At 40.9% G+C, this 22,699-nt stretch overlaps 1 protein-coding gene across 2 annotated transcripts in view; it reads left to right on the top strand.

Annotated features, from left to right (window-relative positions):
- RIMS2 (regulating synaptic membrane exocytosis 2) overlaps positions 1–22,699 on the top strand; it is a 484,675-nt gene that overhangs the window by 455,202 nt on the left and 6,774 nt on the right. Inside the window, exon 1 of one of the 2 annotated variants that reach the window (XM_075141297.1) lies at positions 9,669–9,798. The exons of the other annotated variant lie outside the window; for it this stretch is intronic. Within the exon in view, the coding sequence (XP_074997398.1) occupies positions 9,669–9,798 (130 nt within the window). Of the gene's footprint in view, positions 1–9,668; positions 9,799–22,699 lie in introns of those variants that run through there. 2 annotated transcript variants of the gene reach the window in all.

Genomic DNA, 22,699 nt, shown 5'->3' with positions numbered 1-22,699 from the left:
CATTTCCGTCAAAAGTGCCTGAATTATGTCATGAATGATACCCATTGATGATTGATATGATTTGGTTCTATTTATATTAACTTAGAAAAAGAAAATATAGACATTCTACCTAATATTTTCTCCTTATTGTGCTAAGAATTTAGACCTGGAATTAGACATGTCTGAAAAACACACTTACTTAAAGTGAATGTGTATACAGAAAGATATGAAGCACAGGAGGAGGGCCACGAAAATGTTTGTTTTCATGGAGCAGGGCCACAAAAATTATCAGAGGAATGGAACACCTCTCCTCTGAAGAAAGGCTGAGAGAGTTGGGGCTGTTGGAGAAGAGAAGGGTCTGGGGAGACCTTATTGCGGCTTTTCAATACTTAAAGGGGGCTTATAAGAAAGATGGAGAAAGACTTTTTACCAGGGTCTGTAGTGATAGGACAAGGGATAACAGTTTTAAACTAAAAGAGGGTAGATTTAGATTAGGTATAAGGAAGAATTTTTTTAATATGGGGGTAGTGAAACACAGGAACGTGTTGCTCGGAGAAGTTGTGGATGCCCCATCCCTGGAAGTGTTCAAGGTCAGGTTGGAGGGAGCTTTGAGCAACCTGATCTAGTGAAAGATGTCCCTGCCCATGGCAGGGGGGATGGAACTAGATGATCTTTAAAGGCTCCTTCTGATCCAAACCATTCTGTGATTCTATGGTTCTAGGATTATGATGTATAAATGCTTTCATTGTAGCTTATTGCAAAACGTAGCCTATTACACCCTTAGGACATCATTCTACACTATTTTTAGACATTCTCTGTGTTTTATGTTCTTTTTAGATCATCTTGGATGATCTTACAAGCTGGAGAAGCAAATTTTATTTCGTAAAGGCCAATGTAGGTAAAGAAGCTAAAGTTGCTCAGCATTTTGCAGGATCCAACACAGGTCATGCCTGGGGCCAAATCTGTATCAGCACATCTGGTCTGCAGTCAGTATTAGCTAGTACTAGTGATAATAGTGATAATAACAGTGACAGTAGTCATAGTAGTGATAATAACAGTAACAGTAGGAATAGCATACTAGTCTATGGAATTTTACAGCGATATAGTAATAGCATGGCTAACTGGCTTTCAAACAGCTAACTTGTTTCGTAAGTTATTTGTAGCATAGTGATTCTGAAGCCAAATAAGTTGTTTGGCAAGCTAACGTACCTGCAATCCAATTCCTAGCTGGCTGTTTTAAATCTGTAGTAGTGTCATATCTGAAAGAAATAGGTGTCCTCTGTATTACAGCATTAAAACACACAGAGTTGTTCTCTGGCACTGAGTCCAGTTGGCACAGAGTTAGCCAAATCCATACTGTGATACTCTCCTACTCTCCAAAGCAGCCTTTTGGAATTGTTTTCTGGCCCATTTTAACCCCTGAACCAGGACTTTATTGGAGGTGCTCTAGAACTTCAAGCCAATACTGTGCTAGAGACTTCTAAAAATGTAGCAGCAAAATGATCTAGTTCCCGTGCATGAGAATGTGTCTTGGTGTTGTATTTACTCATGTAGACATAGCGGTAGATTACCAGAATAAAAACAAATGAAACAGAAAAATAAAATTGTTTTTCATCAGCAATGGGATTTTGGGATTCATGTGATTGTGTGATCATGGCAGAAGAGACACTGTTATGACTGAAGCACCATGGAAATGAGAGCAGGGTAATGACAACAGCACACATTCCTCTGCCAGAAATACAGACTGAAAACTTATAGAATAAAATTAAAATTTCTGATTTTGTCAGTTAAACATGATATCAGTAGATAAAAATATACGTCCTTCCTCTTGATCATTCAGACTTTGCTTGGAGAGTATTTTTTATTGTTATTTATGGACGGATCCCAGTGCACAGCAACTGACTCAGAGTCTAGTCAGTGAGTTTAGAGCTGACCGTTAAAATTAAGGTGTTTCATTAGTGAATTGAATTCTCTAAATATGGTCCCCTTGTAAAATCCTCATTAAGAAGTATTCACACCACATATATTTGCACCCTTAAGAAGTGAAATTCATGACCTCATTAAAATGGTGTGGCTTCCACTGAAGTTCTGGCACTTTCAGGCATTCAGAGATTCCCACCTACCAGGCAGCATTCACCATAAGGATGTAAGTGGAAGCTAGGCCGGCTGGCTGGCGTGGATCGGTTGGTTACCTGTGGACTACACAGTGCAGGCAATTTGAAAGAGCATGCTTTACAAGATAGATGGGGTAAGTGTGCAGGCTTTGCATAGCAGAAGAAGCCTCAGAAAACTTCTGTTTAGTTGTTCTGCACTGAAATAATGCACTGGACTGTGGCATATAGTGTTTCCAATAAATGTAGTCTGCGTTCTCAAGAAAAACAGATGACTTAACAGGCACAGAATTTTGCAAAATCATCCCTGCTTAATGTACATTAACCTTCTACAGGTTACGTCAAAATTACGTTACAGACTTGTAGGACAAATGTCTCTGCAATGCCGACATTTGGACTCACCAAAGCTTTCACCACTCGATGATAATGTAATACTTGTATACGGCAAACAAATCTCACCAGACCTGCATTGTAGTGGCAATGTCCTCAGCCAACTATGTACTCTCTAGACATTGCAGCCCTTGAGTGCAGAGAAGAGTGCGTGACAGATACACACCTTGCTTTCCATCCTGCTGTTTTCGTTTTCACAGGTTGTTTGCAAAACACATTTCATCTCAGTACTTTTTTTTCTTTTTGCACTTTTTTTCTGGAAAAATACAAGCGTAAAGATCATAGGGTGCTTTTCCACAGTATATCTTCCTAACTAACATCAGCAGACTGCTGCATCAACACAGGTGCATTGACTGGGTGCATTCATTGTGCGGTACAGTGTGCTCCACAGGCTGCGCAAGTGCCAATACTTCTGTACTGGTTTTGTTCCTTCTGTACTGAAGAGTAAATTATAGAGAGGAACAAATCATGTTTGATGAAGTTACAGTTTCAGAAACTAATTACACTGCCCTCGTCCACAACGTTTTGAAAACCTTCAGTGGAGTACACACGCAGCTGAAATAATAAGATTTGAGAGTATACGTGAATAACTGCAGCTTGTTTCTAAGCTGATGGGTCTAATGAATTCTAAAGAAGATTACTCTCAGAGACAAAAAGGTAGATTAGGATTTAAATAGAGAGAGCAGATAGCGTCCATGTATGCATTTAAAAAACAACCCCACACTTGGCTTTGGTTTTTTTACAGCTTGATGTTGTTTCCTGTGAGTTTCTTTCTCAAAAACACTTTTTCCTTAGAGTAGCACGTACATTTTTATTTCTGTGCTCTTTGTTTCTCACTCTGATGAAGCATTATGAAGTAATATATTTTTGCTGAGCTCTAAAACACCTTGTGGTTTGCAGATTGCCTTGTGATCACGAAGGTGTGGAATTATTTTAATCAAAATAGAAATACTCAGATGTGTAAAGGTTTTCTGCTCCAATTCTGTTCTCTTAGTTACTTGTGAGCTAGCTACACTGCATTGCTGCATGCTAGCCCATTAACAACTCCCTTTGTTATTTAGAAAAATTATGACTTTATTTTGGTTTTGTGGTTTTATCGTAAACATTGGAGGGGAAAGTTAAATATATTTTACTTAAGTAAGAACAGACAGTTTTCACATGTGACTAATATTAGCATTAGAGCAACAGAGAGACTTATTTTTACAGATTTCCTTCATGTTCGTTTAGGAAGGCATAATACAGAAGAGAATGCCAACTGCTGGACAAGCAATCTTACTATGTTGTTTAAGAAACTAAAACTGATACTTCCATAGATCTGAAAGTATCCTATGTTTCCAGGAAGAAAAATCTTACTACTTTTCCATCTCTACCTTATAAAACAGTTTTATGTTAAAATTTCCAAATTGTATTTTCAGAAATTGAAATCTGTGGTTTTGGGAGAGACATAATAAAGCAATTTTGTTTCAGCTCTTCAAATCTGTATAGTCTGAAAATGTGCAAGACTTTGAAATGATCCTTATAAGGGCTAAATTACTTACAGGTAGAGTTCCACTGGCACAGACTGTTAAGGCAATGGGAACAGTGAGAGCACTTTTCCAGTGTAGGAATACTGGAATCAGGTACCAGCAAATGAGTCCTGATGTGGGCATGCAAAACAAGCAGTTCTAGGAGAATCCTGTTTTGCTGATATAACCGCACTTGCACTAACGACTAGGGAATTCTCCCAGAACAGCTGTGTCAGTCAGCAAAGCTATTTTGGTAGAAATCTGTACTGTGTACCTAGCTTGATATTTGAGGTGGAGTTGACCTTACAATAGAAAATGCCAAAAGAATTGGGAGAATGGAAAAATTTACTGCTACCATGTAAGCAGAAGGACAAGCGTGGCTGCATTCTCCGTGACTGCTTAACAGGGAATGCTCAGAAAATATTAAATGTATTGATTTTAAAAAAACCAGAATTTAGAAAACTTTTATCTGATTGCTGGGCATAGAAATGATGTAGGAGTGGTCATTTGGTCATGAAACGTCAAGGAGTGTAGGAGGCCACTGAAGGTTAGTGCTGTATGGGTTGGGAGCCATTGCCCTGGGACAGAGTCATGATCGAAAAAATACTAAGGCAAGAACAGTGAATTGTTATATGATGGGAAACAGTAAAAACAGCCATTACTTTGTGAAGGACCTTGTAGCTTTCTGGAATCTGCCCCTTACAAGTGCTTGGCTGGAGTTGCCACATGCCCCTCTCCGTAGGCATGGGGACAGCCAGCACAGTCCTAACATTTAGCAAATTACAATAAATAACCGCTTGTTACTACATGTTACACGTTTTCATACATAAACCCTGTTTTACAATGACTGGGCAGTACTTTTAATGATCTTTTCAGTGTATTGTTTTAGCTTTTTAAAAAAGGGGAAAAAAAAAAGTTTAGTTCAGTAATAATTGCAGTCATATATCCCATCAATACTTAACCTGGACAAATTACTGGAAGTTTCTGGAACTTATTTGGAGAATAACATTTCCTCCAATAATACTGGTATTTGTTTTCCCTTTTCTGTCTTAGTTAAGTGCTGGGTTTTCAAACTGGGTTATTTTTTTGGAGGGGGAGATAATTCAGTTAACTCCTTTTCTGAGGCCCTTGATGTTTATCAAGTGTTTCTTCTCTGTTGAGGTGCATTGACTGTCTCTGCTTAGTGAAGGCTGAAGGTATGAGAGGAGGCATAAACTCAGTTAAATAAAACACTGTCTGGACTGCACCTCAGTGGGAGGTGGGGGGGACTGTCCCTCGTGTTGGAAGAGGAAGCCATTTGCCCTTCTTGTAGCTGACACATTGCACAAAGAATTTTCCTAACTGATGAAGCCTTTGGGTGGAAAGTCATTATAGAGTTTGAATTACACTTGCAGTATCTTACACCTAGTAGTTGATAGGTGTAGTGCAAGTTAAAGATAATTAACATGTATAAAAAGCTAGGCAGCTGCACTGCCTTTTCTGAAGACAACCATGACCAAAACAAATCCCTTCTGTAGCAAACAAAAGAAATCTGTGAGCAATGACTGAAGAGCAGAAAAGGTGACGAAGAAAGGGGCAATAACTCCTTTCCAGCCCCATTCCCAGAACACCTTCCTTAATCGCAGGATTAAAAGGGGGTGTTCAGAAACTTTAGATCATCTTTCCATAGAGTCTCCACTGAAGAATCCTCTCCAAAATGTGCACAAGGCCTTAAGAATCCCTTTATGGCAATATGTGCTTTTATTTTGCATTCAGGAGATGGAGCAGGCTTTAGGAATTAATCCATAATACAGGCAGTAATAAAAAAATCATGTGCACAAATAATTTTGCATTCCTCAAATTCAGGAAATTATGACCTCCAGGTTCAGTGCACAGAAGTAGCAATAGAAAGTAAAGAAACTTTCTTTTTTTTTCCCCAGAAAAAAAATGTTTTCATGAAGGAATCATCAAATCATTGTTTTTCCTATGCATCCCCATTTAAAGTCTAATAATTTGTGTTTAGTTGGAGCACACTTGCTGAAATTTACCCAGTCACATCCAAAGATGGAAAAAGATGGAGAATACATTAATTTCCATATTAATTTTTTCTGTGTTTAATTACCATACATACTGTATCTATATAAAAAGAGAAAGATACATGTATTAAATCCAGAATCCCATGATTGGTTGCCTGTATTTAGAGCAGGTTGGCACTGAAGATGCAGTGCCATAAATTCACGTTACATGACATTTTTTAGTAAGTTTCAGGGAATGCAACTAGTAAGCAATTGCTTTCCTAGTTCATTAGATGAGCCACCAAAATATTTGAAAATACATCCAGCTCTACAAATAGAATTGCCTCAGGACAGTACATACATTTATAGCAGATGTTTGACCTTGTTCTGTTTGACCTGGATTCTTACAACGTACTGTTCTTTCAGCAAACTATCAAAAAATGTTAAAGAAATATGGCATCTGGCAGGCTCATGCTTTGTCTTGATATTTAGCATTGAGATGGGAGTTCGGATGCAGTTCCTTTAACAGAAATTTGATTCACTTGCAACTGTGACACAAAAACATGAGTAGCAGTTAAAATAAAAAAAATCAGCAAAACAACTGGGGGATGTTGTCAGTGTCAGGGTAGTAATCTTGTTTTCTGCAGTCAAGGCATGTGTCTAGATTGCTGTCAGTTAGATTATTTGTATAATGCAATCATTAGCAATTGTTCAAGGAGAGCCTCCCCAAATCCCACAATCCTGACAATTTATGGCTTTTTTATCTCAGTTCTTTGTCTTTGTTTTCATTCTTCCATTTAAATCCTCATTTTAAAGAAAGAAAATCAGGAGAGAGAAGCATATTGAGGAAGCTTGGACGGGATCGTGATCCAGTGCTTTGTCACAGGTTTGCTGAATAGGTGTCTTGTATCGCATCCTCTATTTGGGGTAATTTGGAATTGACTATGGGTTGTGGAATATTTAAAGTTATTTTCTTGGTAGAGGCTGATTTTATCAATGACAGTAACAGGTTTTTTTATGTACTGTGCAATATTAGCAAAAACATCAACTCGTTATAATCGCTGTGGCTGCTAGGTCTTGTTCAGTGCTGCGGGCTGAGAGGCGTGGGGGCCCTGCCAGCGTGGCACAGCCTTCAGGGCGCAGCCAAATTCCCACCGAGGCCACATATCCCCAGCGAAGTGCCCTGTTAGCGCCCTGTTTGGCGCAGCATGCCGACCACTCCTGCGGTGGCCGTGTCACGCGGGACGTCAGGCCTCTGTGTCAGAAGGGGACTCTCAGTTCCTGCTGAGGCCAGATCTTAGGGGGAGTGGCGGAGGTGCTTACCCTCTTATTTGGGAGGGAAAACAACAGCAGGCTGCTTGAAAGCTTGCTGGCTCCTAAGCAGGTGTTATTTCTTCCACAAGGGCTACTTCTAAACGGAGAACTTACAAAAGGAGTATTTATAAATGGGAGTGAAAGTAGATCAAACAGATGTTACAAATCAGTTGCTCTTCTTTGAATATGTATTCTACAGTTTGCCTGTATTTTTCTAAGTCATCCAACCGTTGTTTTGCCTTTCTCTGCATCCTCGTCATCTTTTTCAGTTTTATTCAGCTGTTTTTATGAAAGTCATTGGTAGTTCAACTGAAATGTAATGAACATTAACTTTTTTTTTTGCATCCAACTTCTCAAAAGCAGTGATGAATTATTATTTAATCAAGCCACAGACATTTACTTTTCTGCCATATCTTACATTGATAAAAATGTTGAAGGAAGTTATTTTGTCTGCTTTAGTATTTATAGATAAAAATTTCTATATTCACTAAGTCTTTTTAAAATACCTTTAACAATTACTTCAACACATTTTATTTTTACCAGTTACATGATAATTGTATTCTAGAGATGTATTATTATTACTATTGTTATCGTTATAATTTATTTTAGAGCTGTTTGCTTTATAGTCTTTTAGTAACATCTTTTCAGAGTAATCTGTAAACAGAAAAAGTTCACTCTGCAATTCGAATATACTTTAATGTGATGTAGCACTGGTACAAACACAAAGGGTGATTTTAAATGAAGTGCTGGAGGTATTGCAGGCTAACCGGGTGTCCACCTCAAACCCGAGTGGCTCAGCAGGTTTCCGTGATCGTGACCTGGCCATGGCTCTCATGAAGAGTTTCAGTTGGCTTCAAACTGGCATTCTGTCTGCAAAGTTTGTTAGATTAAACCCTAAATATCATTGACCATTATTTTGGGGGAGTTAAAGACCTTTGAAAGAAAACAGAAAAAAAATCACATTTACTATCATTACTGCTTAACAGGCCAGTAAGAAAACAACAGCCATGTGCAAGATTAGACACTGCTTTTGCACTGTCATGCACTATACTGGAATAAGTGGAATTGATGCTGCAAAAGACTGCTACAGCAGCTTGTAGCTCATTTTAATGATGTCCAGTGCTTTAGTTTCTTATCATTTTGGGGGGGAGGTTGCCAAATGCTATACACTCCATTAATATAACATATGGATAAACAGAAAAGAAAGGTAACGTTAAATACTGGTGAGGAAAATATGGAAGTAAAATTGAAACAAAAATAAAAATGTGTTGTAGCTATAAGCAAATTCTGTGACTTCAGAAAAGATACACCCACATTTGCCAAGGAGGAAGGTGTGCTTTAGAGAAAAATAGCTTGCTTGAAGTAGAGAAGAGGTGAAGGATTTGCCTGTGGCTTGTGGGGCTGGTTCCTCGCCAGATGCTGGGCCCTTAACAGGACTAGAGGCGATGGGCTCAAGAGGGTCCCTCTGAAAATCAGGAACAACTTTTTCACTGTGAGGGTGACCGAGCACTGGCACAGGTTGCCCAGAGAGGCTGTGGAGTCTCCATCTTTGGAGATACTCAAAGCTGTCTGGACATGGTCCTGGGCAACCAACTCTAGGTGACCCTCCTGGAGCACGGGCGTTGCTCCCTTCCCACCTCAGCCCTTCTGTGGTTCTGTGATTCATTCCTTCTCCATACAAACACCAGCACAGAGCAGACACTTTGCCAGCTGGCTGCAGGTGTGTCACGCCGGCCACGGGCGCTGGCAGTGCCAGTGGCCACCAGCCTTGGCGAAGCGCATGGGCCACCCCTCCACGGCCTTCTCCCCATTTTCAGTGGGTCCCGGCCGGCCCCAGCGCTCCGCTCCCGCCTCCTGCCGCGCTGGGGCCGCCCGTCGGCCCAGCGGGGACCGGGCGGGGAAGAACAAAGTTTGCGGGCGGTGCCTGCGGGACGGCCCGCCGCTACCGGCCGGCGCCGTTTCCCGGTCCTCCCTCCGGCGCGGCCGGTATTTACAGCCGCCCGCGGCCGGGCCGCCCCGCCGGCGACACTCGTACGACGGGCGCCGTCCCCCCGCCCGCCCCGGTGACTTACGCCGCCGGCTGACGGCTCACCCCGCTGATAGGCGGCGGCCCACCCCGCCGTGAGAAGCGCCGCCGGAGGCAGAGCCGGGCACCGCGGGGCAGAGCCGGGCACCGCGGGGCAGAGCGCAGCTCCGCGGCGCACTGCCCGCCCAGCGCTCCTCGCCGCCCTCAGCCCCGCGGCACGGAGCGCCCGCGGAGGGCTCCGCGCCGCTCCGCCGCTGCCGCTGCCCCCGCCCCGCTCCGCGCCGCGCCGCCCGCCGCCAAGACGCCGCGCTTCTTGTACCGCGCCAAAGGCGGGTGCCGCTCGGCCAAGATGGGCCGGCAGACGGCGGCCGGCGGGCGCAGCATGCAGCGCTCGCAGAGCCGGAGCAGCCTCTCCGCCTCTTTCGAGGCGCTGGCGGTCTACTTCCCCTGCATGAACTCCCTGGAGGAGGAGGACGGAGGTGAGGGGCCGCGGTCGGGGCCGGGGCCGGGGCCGGGGCCGGGGCGGTCGGCGGCAGGTGTGCGCGGGGAAGGGCCCCCGCCCGCCATCCCGCGGGGTCTCCGGGTCGCTCCCGGGGATGGGGCACCCCTCGGGAAGGGCCGGGGGTCGGGCGCCCTGTCCCCGTCCCGGCGCGGAGCGCGGAGCGGGGAGCGGGGACGCGACTCCCGGAGAGTTACTTGTGTTGAGAGGGCGGGTGGTGGCACGGTGCTTGTAACTGGAGAATGAGGTGTGATTTAAAAGATGGTGCTTATCATCGCATTGGAAATGAAGCTATTAGCTGAGCTTTAGTTATGTTGAAAAAAAATGGGGTAGAGGGTCTTTTCATTTTCTGCTCATTCACGAGGAAAACAAACCACACTTCCCCACGAGTGGTTTTCTGACACATGGGCTTGCTCAGGTATCCCTGGTCCGTTATTACAACATAATTTACAAGATTTGAACAATTAAATACTGGCCCTGTTTAACTTTTTCTTAGGAACAGCAGTGTAGGTAGAAGGCTATCCGTACAAGTAGACCTTGCAGGTGTCACTCACAGTTAATCTCTACTCATAAAAGTAAGTCCAACCAGTAAAGCGCGTGTGTAATTTCCATATATTTCTTGCAGGACCAGGACTTTACATAACAAAGAAGAGAAATGCAATGGATTTTCTGTGTAACTGTGGCCAAAAAATAGAAAAGAACAAAACCTAAGCTAGCTATCAAAAAAACTGAAAAATGAAAAGTTCCAGTTGCTATTCGGAATGTGTGTAACAAATGCACATGTATAGTTAAGCATGGCACCAAACCCTACCGAGGACAGAACTTGTATTTCAGGAGTTTGCTTTGAAAATACTGGTTTCATAAAGAAAATAATCTGGTGTGTTTAAATATGTTTACATACAGAATGAACTGACGGTCTTCCCAGTGTTTATCAGAACTAATTCAAGGTCTTTAATTTCATTAAGATTGATGGAGTATATTGCACCTTCAATAGATTTGAGCAATATCAAATTAAGATATCAGTATTTGTACAATGCCGCTAGACAAACATATATCAGCTTTTATGTACACCATTCATAATCTGTATTTAAAATACCTGCATATGCATATATCACCTTCCACACGTGAGGGCGAGTCTTGATTTATCTTTTCATATGCAACTGTCCCTGAAGTCTCTTCTCCAAAGCATCTTTCCTTTTCTGATGCGAATGCCGAGGTGTGGTCACTCGCCTTTCCCCTGGACCCTACTCTGGGGCTGGCCAGGTTGCCCCTTTCCATAGAAAAGAGGGAGCTGCTCCCTGGGGCGAATGTGCTGTCCTTCAGTACTCTCATCTGCTCCCTGCCTTGAACAATGAAGTGAACTGCAAAATATTGCCAGTAGACTGCAGGGTAGGCTTCAGAGGGCATTTTTAATCTTTTGACATGCTACCAAACACTGTGGCTGAAAACACACATTTTTAAACCACTGAAAATATCTTAAGTTATGCTAAACGTGCTTAGGTATTCTTTAAAGATTTTTTGCTCTATCATTCCAGAATAGTTGTCTTTTCAGTCCTGATTATTAGTTACAATAATTGCATTAATCTTGTTCAAAATCAGAGTATTGATTTGTTTTGTTCTGGTCTGTATTCTTTACTTCTGTAGGAAACACTTAACTTATTCCTCACTTGAGATCTGTGTATGTTTAAAACGGTTTACTGGTTTAAAGAAATATGAAATATATGGAAGTCAGTAGAGGAATATCTATTAATTTAGGGGTAATTGTAATGATTTATTTAGTTTGTGCTGGCAAGTTATTTAAACCGAAGTGTTAAAAGAATGGACGCTGATTTTTTTACATGTTCTGCTGATTTACGTTATCTGGTTCTATTTAGACATAGGGTACACTTGAAAATGCATTTCATGTAATTCCAATGAAAAAGCAGAGCTATAATTGCTATGCAGTTTTTATGGAGCTGAGTTTCTGCTACCTGAGATTTCAGACATACCAGGTTATAGAGGGAGTGCCAGGCATGACAGCTAAACTCTTTTCCCAAGCGTACTCACTGAAATTAAAAAGAAAAAAATGTGATGGGTTTTTTTGATGGCAAGTCACCTCTGCACTCAAATTGGAATTTGTTGTCCTCTGAGTGCTTCTATGCAATTATATTTATGTACCACCAGTGTCCTTAAGTGGGTGTGGTACATGCACTCCCTTGTTTATGTACTTAATGCCCTTTTACAGTTCAATCTGAAAAAGATATATGATAAACCCACTTCATAAGTTATCCATCCTCAAGATGTAGTTATTTCTGCATATGATGGGTAGGTTAAAAAACGATAACCTGCTACAGGGGTGCTTTTACGTTTTCCACTCAATAACATTTTTAATACAAATAGAAAATCTGACCTGTTGAGACATTTATTTGTGATACTCCCTTGAAGGCTTTTGCTGATTGACTGCTGAAATGAATGCACTGGCCCATAGGTATATCTTTGGGTATGAAAGAATATGAGTAATGTCAAGTTCACAAGTAAATGAAGAGTAAGTAACTCAATACAATGTATTAGTAGGAATAATTTTAGAAACCGTTTTTGAACACGATGATTGAGAAGATCCGTTTGAGTGTCAGTTGATTAAAGAAGGAGACTTCTTAAGCCCTGACATCCAAACTGTAATGTACTGAAGAAGCAGGCTGTGGAAAGGTCAGCCAGGTTTACAGCCCAAGGAACTGATACTCACTCTTGCATTTCCTACTTGCTGATCAGTTTCATGAATCCTTCAAGATCTGTTATTTTTAAAGGAGGTTATTATTCTTAGCTATGTCTAGTAAAAGGTATTGAAAAATCGATTTTCTTATCATCAGTTTACTTCTGACATGTGTGCATGTGCACATACAGAACTAACGCTTCATATGGTACCAGAGCAAATTACATATGTTATCAAAGTATCAAGGTTATCAAAGGGTGTCTTTTGCATTTTTTGTTATATTCCTGGTGATGATAAAGTGCACAGCCTGCATTGTAAAGTGAGAACTGGCATCAAGTGATGCTTGGAACAGATTTAAATTGCATGGAAATTGTTGAAGAGAGGTGTGGGGTGTAGAGGGCAAATCAGTACCTGTCTGAATTCCAGATGCTCTTGAAGCATCCCAAGCCTCACATTTTGTCTGAAATCCTGGCTTTGTTGAAATTAAAGGAAATTTTGTCATTGAATTCAAAGGACCAATGTAAATGGGTGTGACATCCTTTTAGATGTCTGTGTAGTCATAGTGCAAAATTTCATGCACATAATATAAAGTAGTGGATTTGAGTTTACTAAACTTTCCTGTGGACAACTGGGAAATGTGCTAGAGCAAGTGAATTCTTAGGTAGAAGAAGGTTACTGGAGGAGAATTACAGTTATCCAACATGCACTGAGAAAAGAAGAGAGAGGCTCAGATCGCATGTGGTCACTAGAAAGTCTACATCTATTTTTATGAGTGGTCTGTTTACTTGGTGCTTTCTTAAATTCCACTGTGTGTATTGTTTGCTGTAATAAATTTGTGCTATAGTTTCCTTTTCATACTCTATTTACATTCACTTCTGATTTGCATTTACACTGAGGTGTTGATATAAACTGTTAAACAGCAGGTTGCCAGGTTGCAGCTATGGAACTGCTCGTCATGGCAAGATCTGTGTGTAGAACTCTGCCTGCCTAAAGGCAATATATTTCAATTTAATGTCTTCTTTTGCAAAGTTTTTGGGTGGTAGCAAAGCTATGAGATTCAAGGGGAAAGTCAAATGCTTTGCAGGTGCTGAAGACAATTCAAGAAATAATTTATGATAATTTAAGACACAAATTAATTCAGAAAGAACTGGAAAGCATCTTGGTCTCCCAGTATGTTAGAAAAACAAAAGGCAATTGAAAAAAAAAAAAGCCACAGAATGTTCTTCAGCCCAAGACAATCATGCCAAAAATAGCAAGGATTAGTTGTGTTAGCTGAGGAGAAGATACATTACAGCTTTGCATATTGATGTCTACCGAAAGAAGTATCTGAGTGTTGCTGCAGGAGGTTGGTAGGAATAGAAGCACATTACATGCTCCTGTCACCTGGCTGATAACTATCTGGGAACCTTGCTCGAGGGATTGTTTGATCCCACATAGATATCAACAGGAGTGTTGCCATCTATGCTAGTGAGTGAAGGAGCGGGACTTATTTAAATGTATGCTGAACTGCTCAGTTAAGCACTGTTAATGGCTTCAGTGGCATTTCTCACCGATTAATCATTTGCTCATTGGTAGAGCTGGAATAAAGCTCGGCAGTTCCTGGATTCTGTTCCTGTGGTTAGGCCGCCAGATCACACTGTCCCTCTGGAGGTCCCAGTAGACAATAACAAGCAGACAATAATTTAACCAGAAATAGAAAACAGGGGAAGTAGTAACAATAAATTCATTAACACAGTAATTATTAAAGTGAAGAGAATCCTGCACATGAAGTAGTTACGCTTTAAAATTATCCTCTTAAAAAGAATAAAGTAATAGTAGGAGTATCAGGCAAGGAAGAAAATGAGAATAACTACATCTTCTTGGGGGAATTGGCCTACTTTTTGGCCTTGGTGGTAAAGATGACCTTGTTTACATGGAATGTTCATAGGCAGAGCCAAGGTGGAATTTGAAAGAAGGGTATACTGCCCTGTGGCAGGGTATGCGCTGTAAAAGATGAAGCTTTAAAGACCTTGGCTTGCCTGATGCTAACAAGCCAGAGATTGTCTGCGGCGTATCTCCTGCAACAGTGGGGTGGCTCATCTGAGAGGATAAAAATCACTCCGAATATGGAATAATAGTCATTCCATACAGAATCTGTATGACATTTCAGTTTATGGTCGACAATTTTTTATGTTTGCTGCTAGGGTGCTGCCCAGGGGCTGAGCTGAGTCAGCCGCTCCGTCAGTGTGGCGGGGCTGGGTCTCTCCCACTTCTGCAGCTCCTTGGGCTGACTCCAGGGTGGAGACAGTACAGAAGGCATTTCCAGCAGTTTGCATCTCTCTTTCCAGTCCCAAGTGTTCTTACCAATTACACTCAGGTAGTATACTGATGGAATAGATGTAGATGCCAAGATGGATTTAAAAAAGAAGCATAGAAAAAGCTATACTGTTGCTGGCGAAGTGAAGTGCGACAAACAAAACACATATTCTGGGAAACATCTGGAAAATCAACAGAAAAGTAGAAGAGACTGCAGAAGGATTGACATTCAAAGTACAACATACTTCAACCTGACTATATGATGGAAATGCCCAACAGAGTTTTAAAGCTGTATTTCTCTTGTATTTGTTGTATTTCTCTTCTGAACTGCTAGTTGCAGCATGTACCTGAATAGCTAACAGATAACTCGGGTATGGCTGTATCAGCAAGCAGTGAAGCTACAGTGTATGACAGGTTTCATCTCCGATGGTACCTACATACACCTGAAAAAACCCTGTCTCACTTACATCTATGTGCTGTAATTGTCATTTTTCAATGGCAAGATCGAGAGTGTAGTCAGAGCAGCGGCATGCTGTGTTGCCATTGTTTCAATTGGAGAGGTAAATATTTAACAGCAGTAGTTTGAAAATGGGCCATTACAGTGTGAAATTTGCTCAGAGTTTTGGGAACTGTGGTTATTTAAATAATGATATTTGCATAGTATCATTACTCATCTTAGACAAAGCTAGGAGGAAGAACTGTTTCTAATTTGTGTAATCTCAGTAGCCATCCAACTGCTTGGCACCATCTATCTCATTAAGCCCTAACAGAGAGTGTTGAATTGTTTCAATACGCTACATCATTCAAAAATGCTGCACAGATCCGTCTGATAGTGTATGTAATGACCCTAGCTATACTAAAAATAATCAAGTTTGTGTTAAAGAATGGTGTTACTGTCATTATTACATATTTAGAAATCTCAATTCATATAATACAAAAATAAAACAGCAATTTTAAGCTCCTCAATATACACACTCTTCACTGTTTAAGAAGTTTTAATCTGCTCTTGGCACTGCATGGAATAATTAAGTGCACAAGAATGCTACACATCCAGAAAATTGAATGTGCTTATAAACATAAAAATGTTATCACTCAAAACTGCAGTGATGGTTTCTTTTTACTTAAGATGGTCATTCTTTGTCATTGGCAAAATCAAAGACTGGGTGTAAAGATTTCTTGTGAAGATGTGTACCTATTTAGTGATTCCTTATGTAAATGGTATATAAAATTAGAATGTAATTCCACAAAATTGCTTGCTCTATTTTTTCAGGATTTTAATAGCTTGGGGATGAGACTGATTTCCCACTGCTTTGCACTTTTTGTAGTCATGTAGATTGCTGTACAGGATGTACAAAGTGGATATAAAATGCTACCATTCTGTTTTGACACATGTACAAAATATGCACAAAGTCAGACCTATTATATTTGAATGATAAGAACACCTATCTGTGTGGAGATCATAACTAGTCTAAAAGGGTTCCTGAAAAACTGTTCATTCAGATCACTTGGCACATGGGACATGCAGCTGTGGGCTGCAAAAAGCCACGTACTTCTTTATTGTCATATCTCTGCGTTCAGGTTTACAGCAATCGTACGAGGCTTTTGGCAGGTGCATCCTCTGACCACACTTAGAAAACCGATGGTCTTACCAGTAACAGAAACAGAGACTTCTGCAGAAGTGCTGGAGAGGCCTGAGTGGCTGTGTGCAGTTGTGTTCCTGATTCACATCTCACTGTCAGGAGTTGTACATTTCTAAACACAAGTAATTGGATAACATATTAATTCTGCATTTGATGTCTGCTATTTTTGTATTGCATCAGAACTAAACTTTTTTTTAATCCCATATTTGAGCCATTTAATGTACGACGGTATTTTTTCAAGTTAGACTGGCTAGCCAAGAGGTTGTTTATTACCTCAGTAAATCTCAGTATAGCAGCTGACTTGGAAATACATCTTACACAAATTTGAAAAAAACATTCCTTCTTGGCGCTGCAGTCATACATTTGAAAAAAAATAGCATAAAGGTAATAGAGATGTCCTGATCTCTCTTGGGCCAAATAGGTCATTAAAAAATATAAAAAATAGTTTATTTTCTTTCTGTGTATTACAATTACAGTCAACATCTGTAAAACAAAGGATCCAACCAGAAGTCTGCGTAGCCAGTTTGTAGTTACATAGGCAGAGCCACGTAACCAAAAGAGAGGTGGAAATCAGATCAGTACTAACACCTCTCATCCTCACAGGTACGGTTATTTAGTTTTGATTCCCTGAGATGGCTCCCAGTGCGTTGGCTGGCTGTTACCAGGGGTAAATTCTTTGTCAAGGCAATGGCCAAGCAGCAAACCTCCGTGCTGTGGTTCCATATATACTTAATTGGGATTTCCAAGGAGTGTTACATAGCACAGGTATTCGAAAACAAGCTCTAAGCTATCAGAGATGGCTATTTTTCCTTTTTATATGTAGCATGTTCAGTGGTGATTCTGAATAATAATACAGGGAATACAGGAATTTTAGGAACATTAAGTAATTGTCATGTATGTGGAAAAACTGCTCATGTTAACAACTCAGGCCTGTAAAAATGTTTCAAAAACTTTTGGGATTGCAAGTGTTGAAGAGCTTAAACTGACGGATGCCCCACACAGACAAAAACAGTTTCTATTGTCTGATGCCCTTGAGAATTTGCTGGAGGGTCAGTTAGGACTGAAGAATGGACATCAGCACAGCAGTGAAATTGAAGTGGCAGAATACAACTTTAAACACATTACAAAGTGGGAGAGAATAAGGAGCAGGTGCCTGCCTTAAGCCACAGCATTGCTTGGGAGCAGTGTGTGGTAAACTGACTTCACGTCGTGCGGCCACAACAAGCTGGGGGGATCTTTTCCAGATTAAACGTACAACCAGCCTTGCCGTGAAAGGGAAATGAAATACAGACAAAGGATGCTGCAATCTGGCCAAAGCTTTATATCCCAGGAACAACCAAGATTTGTGATGGCTGCCTCGGGTCCTGTATATGGGCATTCATCAAGAATGGGACCTGAAAGCTTCATACCAGCCTTTGACCAGAAGCTCAAGCAACACTTTTGCAGTCGATTATTTCATTCGGTTCTCTCTTTCTTTCACTTTTTCTTAGGTGCTGTCTTAATTAACCTTAATGTTAATTAACCATGCTTCCAGTATGGCCAGAGGAAACAGAGAGGAGGAACAAGAGTGAAGAAGTATTTCTTGACTGAAAATTAAAAACTAGTGAGGCCTCCCAAGAAATTTAAAAATGCATAGTGCAAACTGAGGCTGTCAGTCCAGGCTCTCTCAGACCTTCCAAACCTGGCTGCTCCCATACTGAAGAGCTTCCCTACTGAAGGCAGCTCTGGTTTTGGGCTGGCCATCCCCATCCCAGTTGGAATTTCTCAGTTTTATGTTCAGATATTCATGGGAGCGGGAACTGGAACACGTCTTCCCTTCCTCCTTACAAGTGGAAAGTAAGGGAGAGCCCCTGGCTACAGTTTCTCCCTGGCCCTGCAAATGCTCTTTGGGCCTCATAAATGCTTACGGCACGCTCTGTGAAAAAACTTCATCAGAAGGACTGTATCAGGACGCTTCATAAGCTGGTGCTTAGCCCTGGCCTCTGAGAATTGGTGAGATGGGCTCAAAGCTTCTCAAAATGAGGTGACAGTGGAATCTGGGTTTCCCAAAGCCTGCCTCAATTAGTAGATCCTAATCCGTGGCTGCTGCTTGGTCTGTTGGTGACACAAGGAAAGAAACAACCCAGCTGTGGTTCCCAGCAGTGCTTCAACAGGAGCTCAATGCCTCATTCAATGCAGCCAAAACCTGGGCTGTTCCAGCACAGAATTGTGCGGCTGCAAGGGAATTTGAGACCTCCCCCATCCCCCTTTTCTTAGGTAGGATCAAATGTTCTTGGACTGTCTCTGATGATTTTATCTAACCTGTTCTTAACGTGCCCAGAGCAGATCTCTAGATACTCTTGAAAAATGGTCACTTGCAGGCAGCTAACTCCTGAGTGAAAATACTGAAGCAGTTTTTATGCAGCCTTTTTGGTGAGGTGAGGAGAGCTGAGCAGAGGCACCTCAAGCACTTGAGTGTGTTTCTGAAGCCACAGCTGCTCTGTACTCGGTGCAAGTCCTACCAAGAGGTCACGCACCGCCGGGGACTGGCGTAGCCAGCCCGCCTCTGCCTGCGCCAGCGATGTCCTTTCTCGGGGCTCTGTGCCTGGTGGTGAGCAGTTGTTGGAAGCTCTTGCTGAGAGCGAGCTGAGGGTTCTTGCTTCTCCCCACCGGAGGCAGATTTCATCTGGCTAGATCCCAGATCATGGAAGGTAATCTGTTGCATTCAGTGCAGGTTTTGACTTGTCCTCATCTGATATTGAAGATCATATCGGTAGTTTTGCACCCCTAATTTGCAAGTGATTTGCACTCCAAGTTGTGGGAACAAATAATTCCATGTGTAATTTAGAAAATGTGGCCTGTGGAGTCTATTTGCAATAACCATATTAGTTAAATTACCAGTGTGATTAACTGTAAGAATGAATGTGCTTTCATAAATGCCAAAGCAATTATTTCTGGTAATTTATTCCACTCCTTACAATATGGCTGCAAGAATCTGAATTAGTGTTTTTCAGTTAATATACTCCCTATTTTGTGATGGGGACTTGAGAGAAATTTCTTCTTTCTAGGGCAATTAGATTATGCTAATTTGGAGAACATTTTTGATGTTCTTTATTAGAGTTTAGTAAACTGTGAGTAAAAAGATTTTCAGTGTAGGTGGTCAGCAACATACTTAGCAACAAAGTATACTACTAAACTCTCTTGTTTCCGCATCTTTTCATTTGGTAGGATTAAAAACAGTGTGCATGAGGTGAGTGTATATCTATCTATACTTTATGATTATAAAACCACTTTTACAGCGGCACCAGTTACATGTGTTAGTGTCAGATGCATTCCCAAGTTGCTCATCTAGCTAGAGATTAGCATCACCTCAACTAGGTTTATTCAACTGTATGTTTTCACAAATGTTTTTGGGAAATGATCTGTCTTAAAAGAAAAAGAAAAACTTTAAAACATATTGTTGGTTTGTTCCTTTTGGGCTGGGTCCAGTACAGAATGCAGCCACCCAAGTAGCTGAATTAGCACAACAGAGGAGGTTTTAATTTCCAGGCAGGAATGAGGGAAAACAGATTAGATTTACTAGAGTGACCTTCAACCAGATTTTCTACTAGCTACAGCTTGGAAGTGGGGCACCAAAGGCTATTTCTTTGATTCGAGTAACTACTTTGCATTTTCATTGCTACTTGCAACCTTTTAAGTATTTTAATGCTGAATTTGTGAAACACAAATTATGGATTATGTAAATACTGTCTTTGCTTTTAAATTGTTTGAGGAATTGTGGGATTATTTTTGATTTATTACATTTTTCCAGGGACCATTGTATTCTAGTATTGTGGGCAATCAAGTGTAGGTATTTTTTATGTGTACTATTGCATATTAGTTTAGCCAAGCTTAATCTGAAGGAATATTCATCTCTAAAGCAATGGCTCAGGAGCCATGCCTGCGATCTGTACTTCTATTCCAAATTGCCATTTTGCTGTTAAAATCGTCAATTCTTATTTCAAGAAGCATCAACATCATGATTAGGAGCCTTATTGCTGAAAGGTCAGATCTTTCTCTTTTGAGACCATCAGAGAGCCCTGCCTGCTTCTGTTGAAAACTGGAAAATAGTTATTAACATAGCCTCCTTTCAGCCCTCCTTAAATTCAGTGTTAAGGTCAAAATTATTACTGTTTACCACCTGCACTTACAAAAAGTTGGATATAGTATGCATGCCTAACTTTCATGCTGTATGAAAGTTGGATCTTCCCAGCTGTCAGCCTGTCTTCTTGTGAACCAGAGCACTTATTTCAGTTAAAATAAATGCGTGAAAGTAGAACTGCTTAAAAATAAGATTCAGAGGGATGCTAAGAACAGCTACACATGTGCCTCTATGAAGACTTGAATGGCAATTGCACCAGTTCTGCCTTCATTTCTCAGTAAATTGATGTGCAACAGATGTGTTGATTTTTTTCTGTGAATGTTCTGCTAGAGTAAAGGCATACGGACTTATAATTCTAATTCAGAAAAAAATCTGCCTTACTAATTAATAAAAGTTACTATATACTCCTTCATATATCACACATTCAAACACATATTTATCCCAAACCCCCAAATCTTTGAAAGATATGATGAGATTGAAGAATCATGCAAGATGGAGATGTTCTGTTAAATCTGCATGAGAGAATTCATGTTTGCAACAATGAACTGAGAATGACCACCATTCAAAAAGGCTGAACGAAATGAATGCTTACTAATCAAAAGAGCTCTTACAACGGAAGAATAGTATCCTGTAACAATAACTGAATGAAAAGAGCATGGGGCTTCAGGAGTTTTGTGCCTTTCACATGTAACTATGACACAGTGTACCTTTTCTGCAAAACTATGGCACAATTTTTTCCTGGCAGTTTTGTGGAAATATTTCTTTGATATGAGTGATCGGAATTTAGAACAACTCTGGACCAGTGTTGGAAGTCAGCTTTCATTAGTTTAATATGAATAATAAAACCAGCAGACACTTGGAACAGTACAACCCAATAGAAATGAAATTATTGACTTCTGCCCTTCATTTTTCATATGTCATGTTAGCCTTATATCTTTTTTATTTGTATTTATTGCACCAGATATTGATGGGCATTTTCAGATGTAGTTTTGACATAGTAAAAAAATTATTTCACTCTGTTGGGTACTAAATTCATGTGGGTAGCTGAGTTCCAGAGGAAAATTATTACTTCTGTTATTTTCACATACTGATTAAAAGTTATAGTCTAAAGGAATGCGTAGAAGGCTTGTAATAAGCAACAACGCATGATACTGCTATAGAAATGTCTCACTACTGCTAAATATTGCAAAGTTATTTATCTTTCTTGACAAGGGGCCAGTGGGTTTCAAGGTGGTTTGGGTGTCTATTTCCCACTTCACTAAAATTCCTGTGTTCTTTATCTGACCTAATATCCTTCCTGACTGGAGGGCCTGGGAGACTTCAACCCACACTGCAGCCTGCAGGACAGAGTGACACTGAGTGTGGACACTGAAATTGATGCCCCTCTCCTATTCCCTGTCCAAGGGTGCAGGTCCTCTTACTGTGGAGGACAGCCCCTGTGCTCACACGTTCTCCTCGGAGTGTGAGAGTCCTTATCCCAGGACAGTCTCCTCCCTTGCTCATTTCCTTTCTCAAATCCCTAGGGCTTCACCGACCCCACAGGTCCAGCAGTTCTTCTGACCTCTGGTACATGATGAGCTAGAGAAGGGGTAAAGGGTAGCAAAGGCTACAAACAATTGCAGAAGGGGGCAAGTCCCTAGATATCCTAGGATACTGGATATTCCTCTACCCTCATTGTGTCAATATTTAAGAATTCTGATATTATTTGGTGTTTGTGTACATTTCAAGTTATTGCTCTTTTGTAATATTATTAGTATATCACAGCATATTCAGTATATTCAGCACATCACTGTGCTGAAGTCAGTGGGTAAAAGAAATTGGAACATAGAATTCCATGCCCCGTTGCAGGGAACAGCATTGAAAATCAGAAAATGACTGTCTTATTCATGAAAGAAAAACTGAAGTTTCATTCCTATTCATTTCTTCCTTTTCTTTTTTTGGGGTTTTTTTTTTGGTAGTGCTTTCAATATATCTTCCAGCTGAGGTCTTGGTCAAAATTCCTACACTAAAATGCTACTATATTAAGTTTTGAGTATTTTTTCCCTTGTCTGATACCCAGCTATCTGTCACTTTGCTGTTTTTACAATTAAAATTAAATTACGCAAGCAGATACAAAAATTGTTACTCTTGGAGGTGG

Source organism: Calonectris borealis, chromosome 2, assembly GCF_964195595.1.
Source record: "Calonectris borealis chromosome 2, bCalBor7.hap1.2, whole genome shotgun sequence".
NCBI classification, from domain to species: Eukaryota; Metazoa; Chordata; class Aves; order Procellariiformes; family Procellariidae; genus Calonectris; species Calonectris borealis.
The sequence above is the reverse complement of the archived record's forward strand: the minus strand, read 5'-3'. Positions and strand labels throughout refer to the sequence as shown.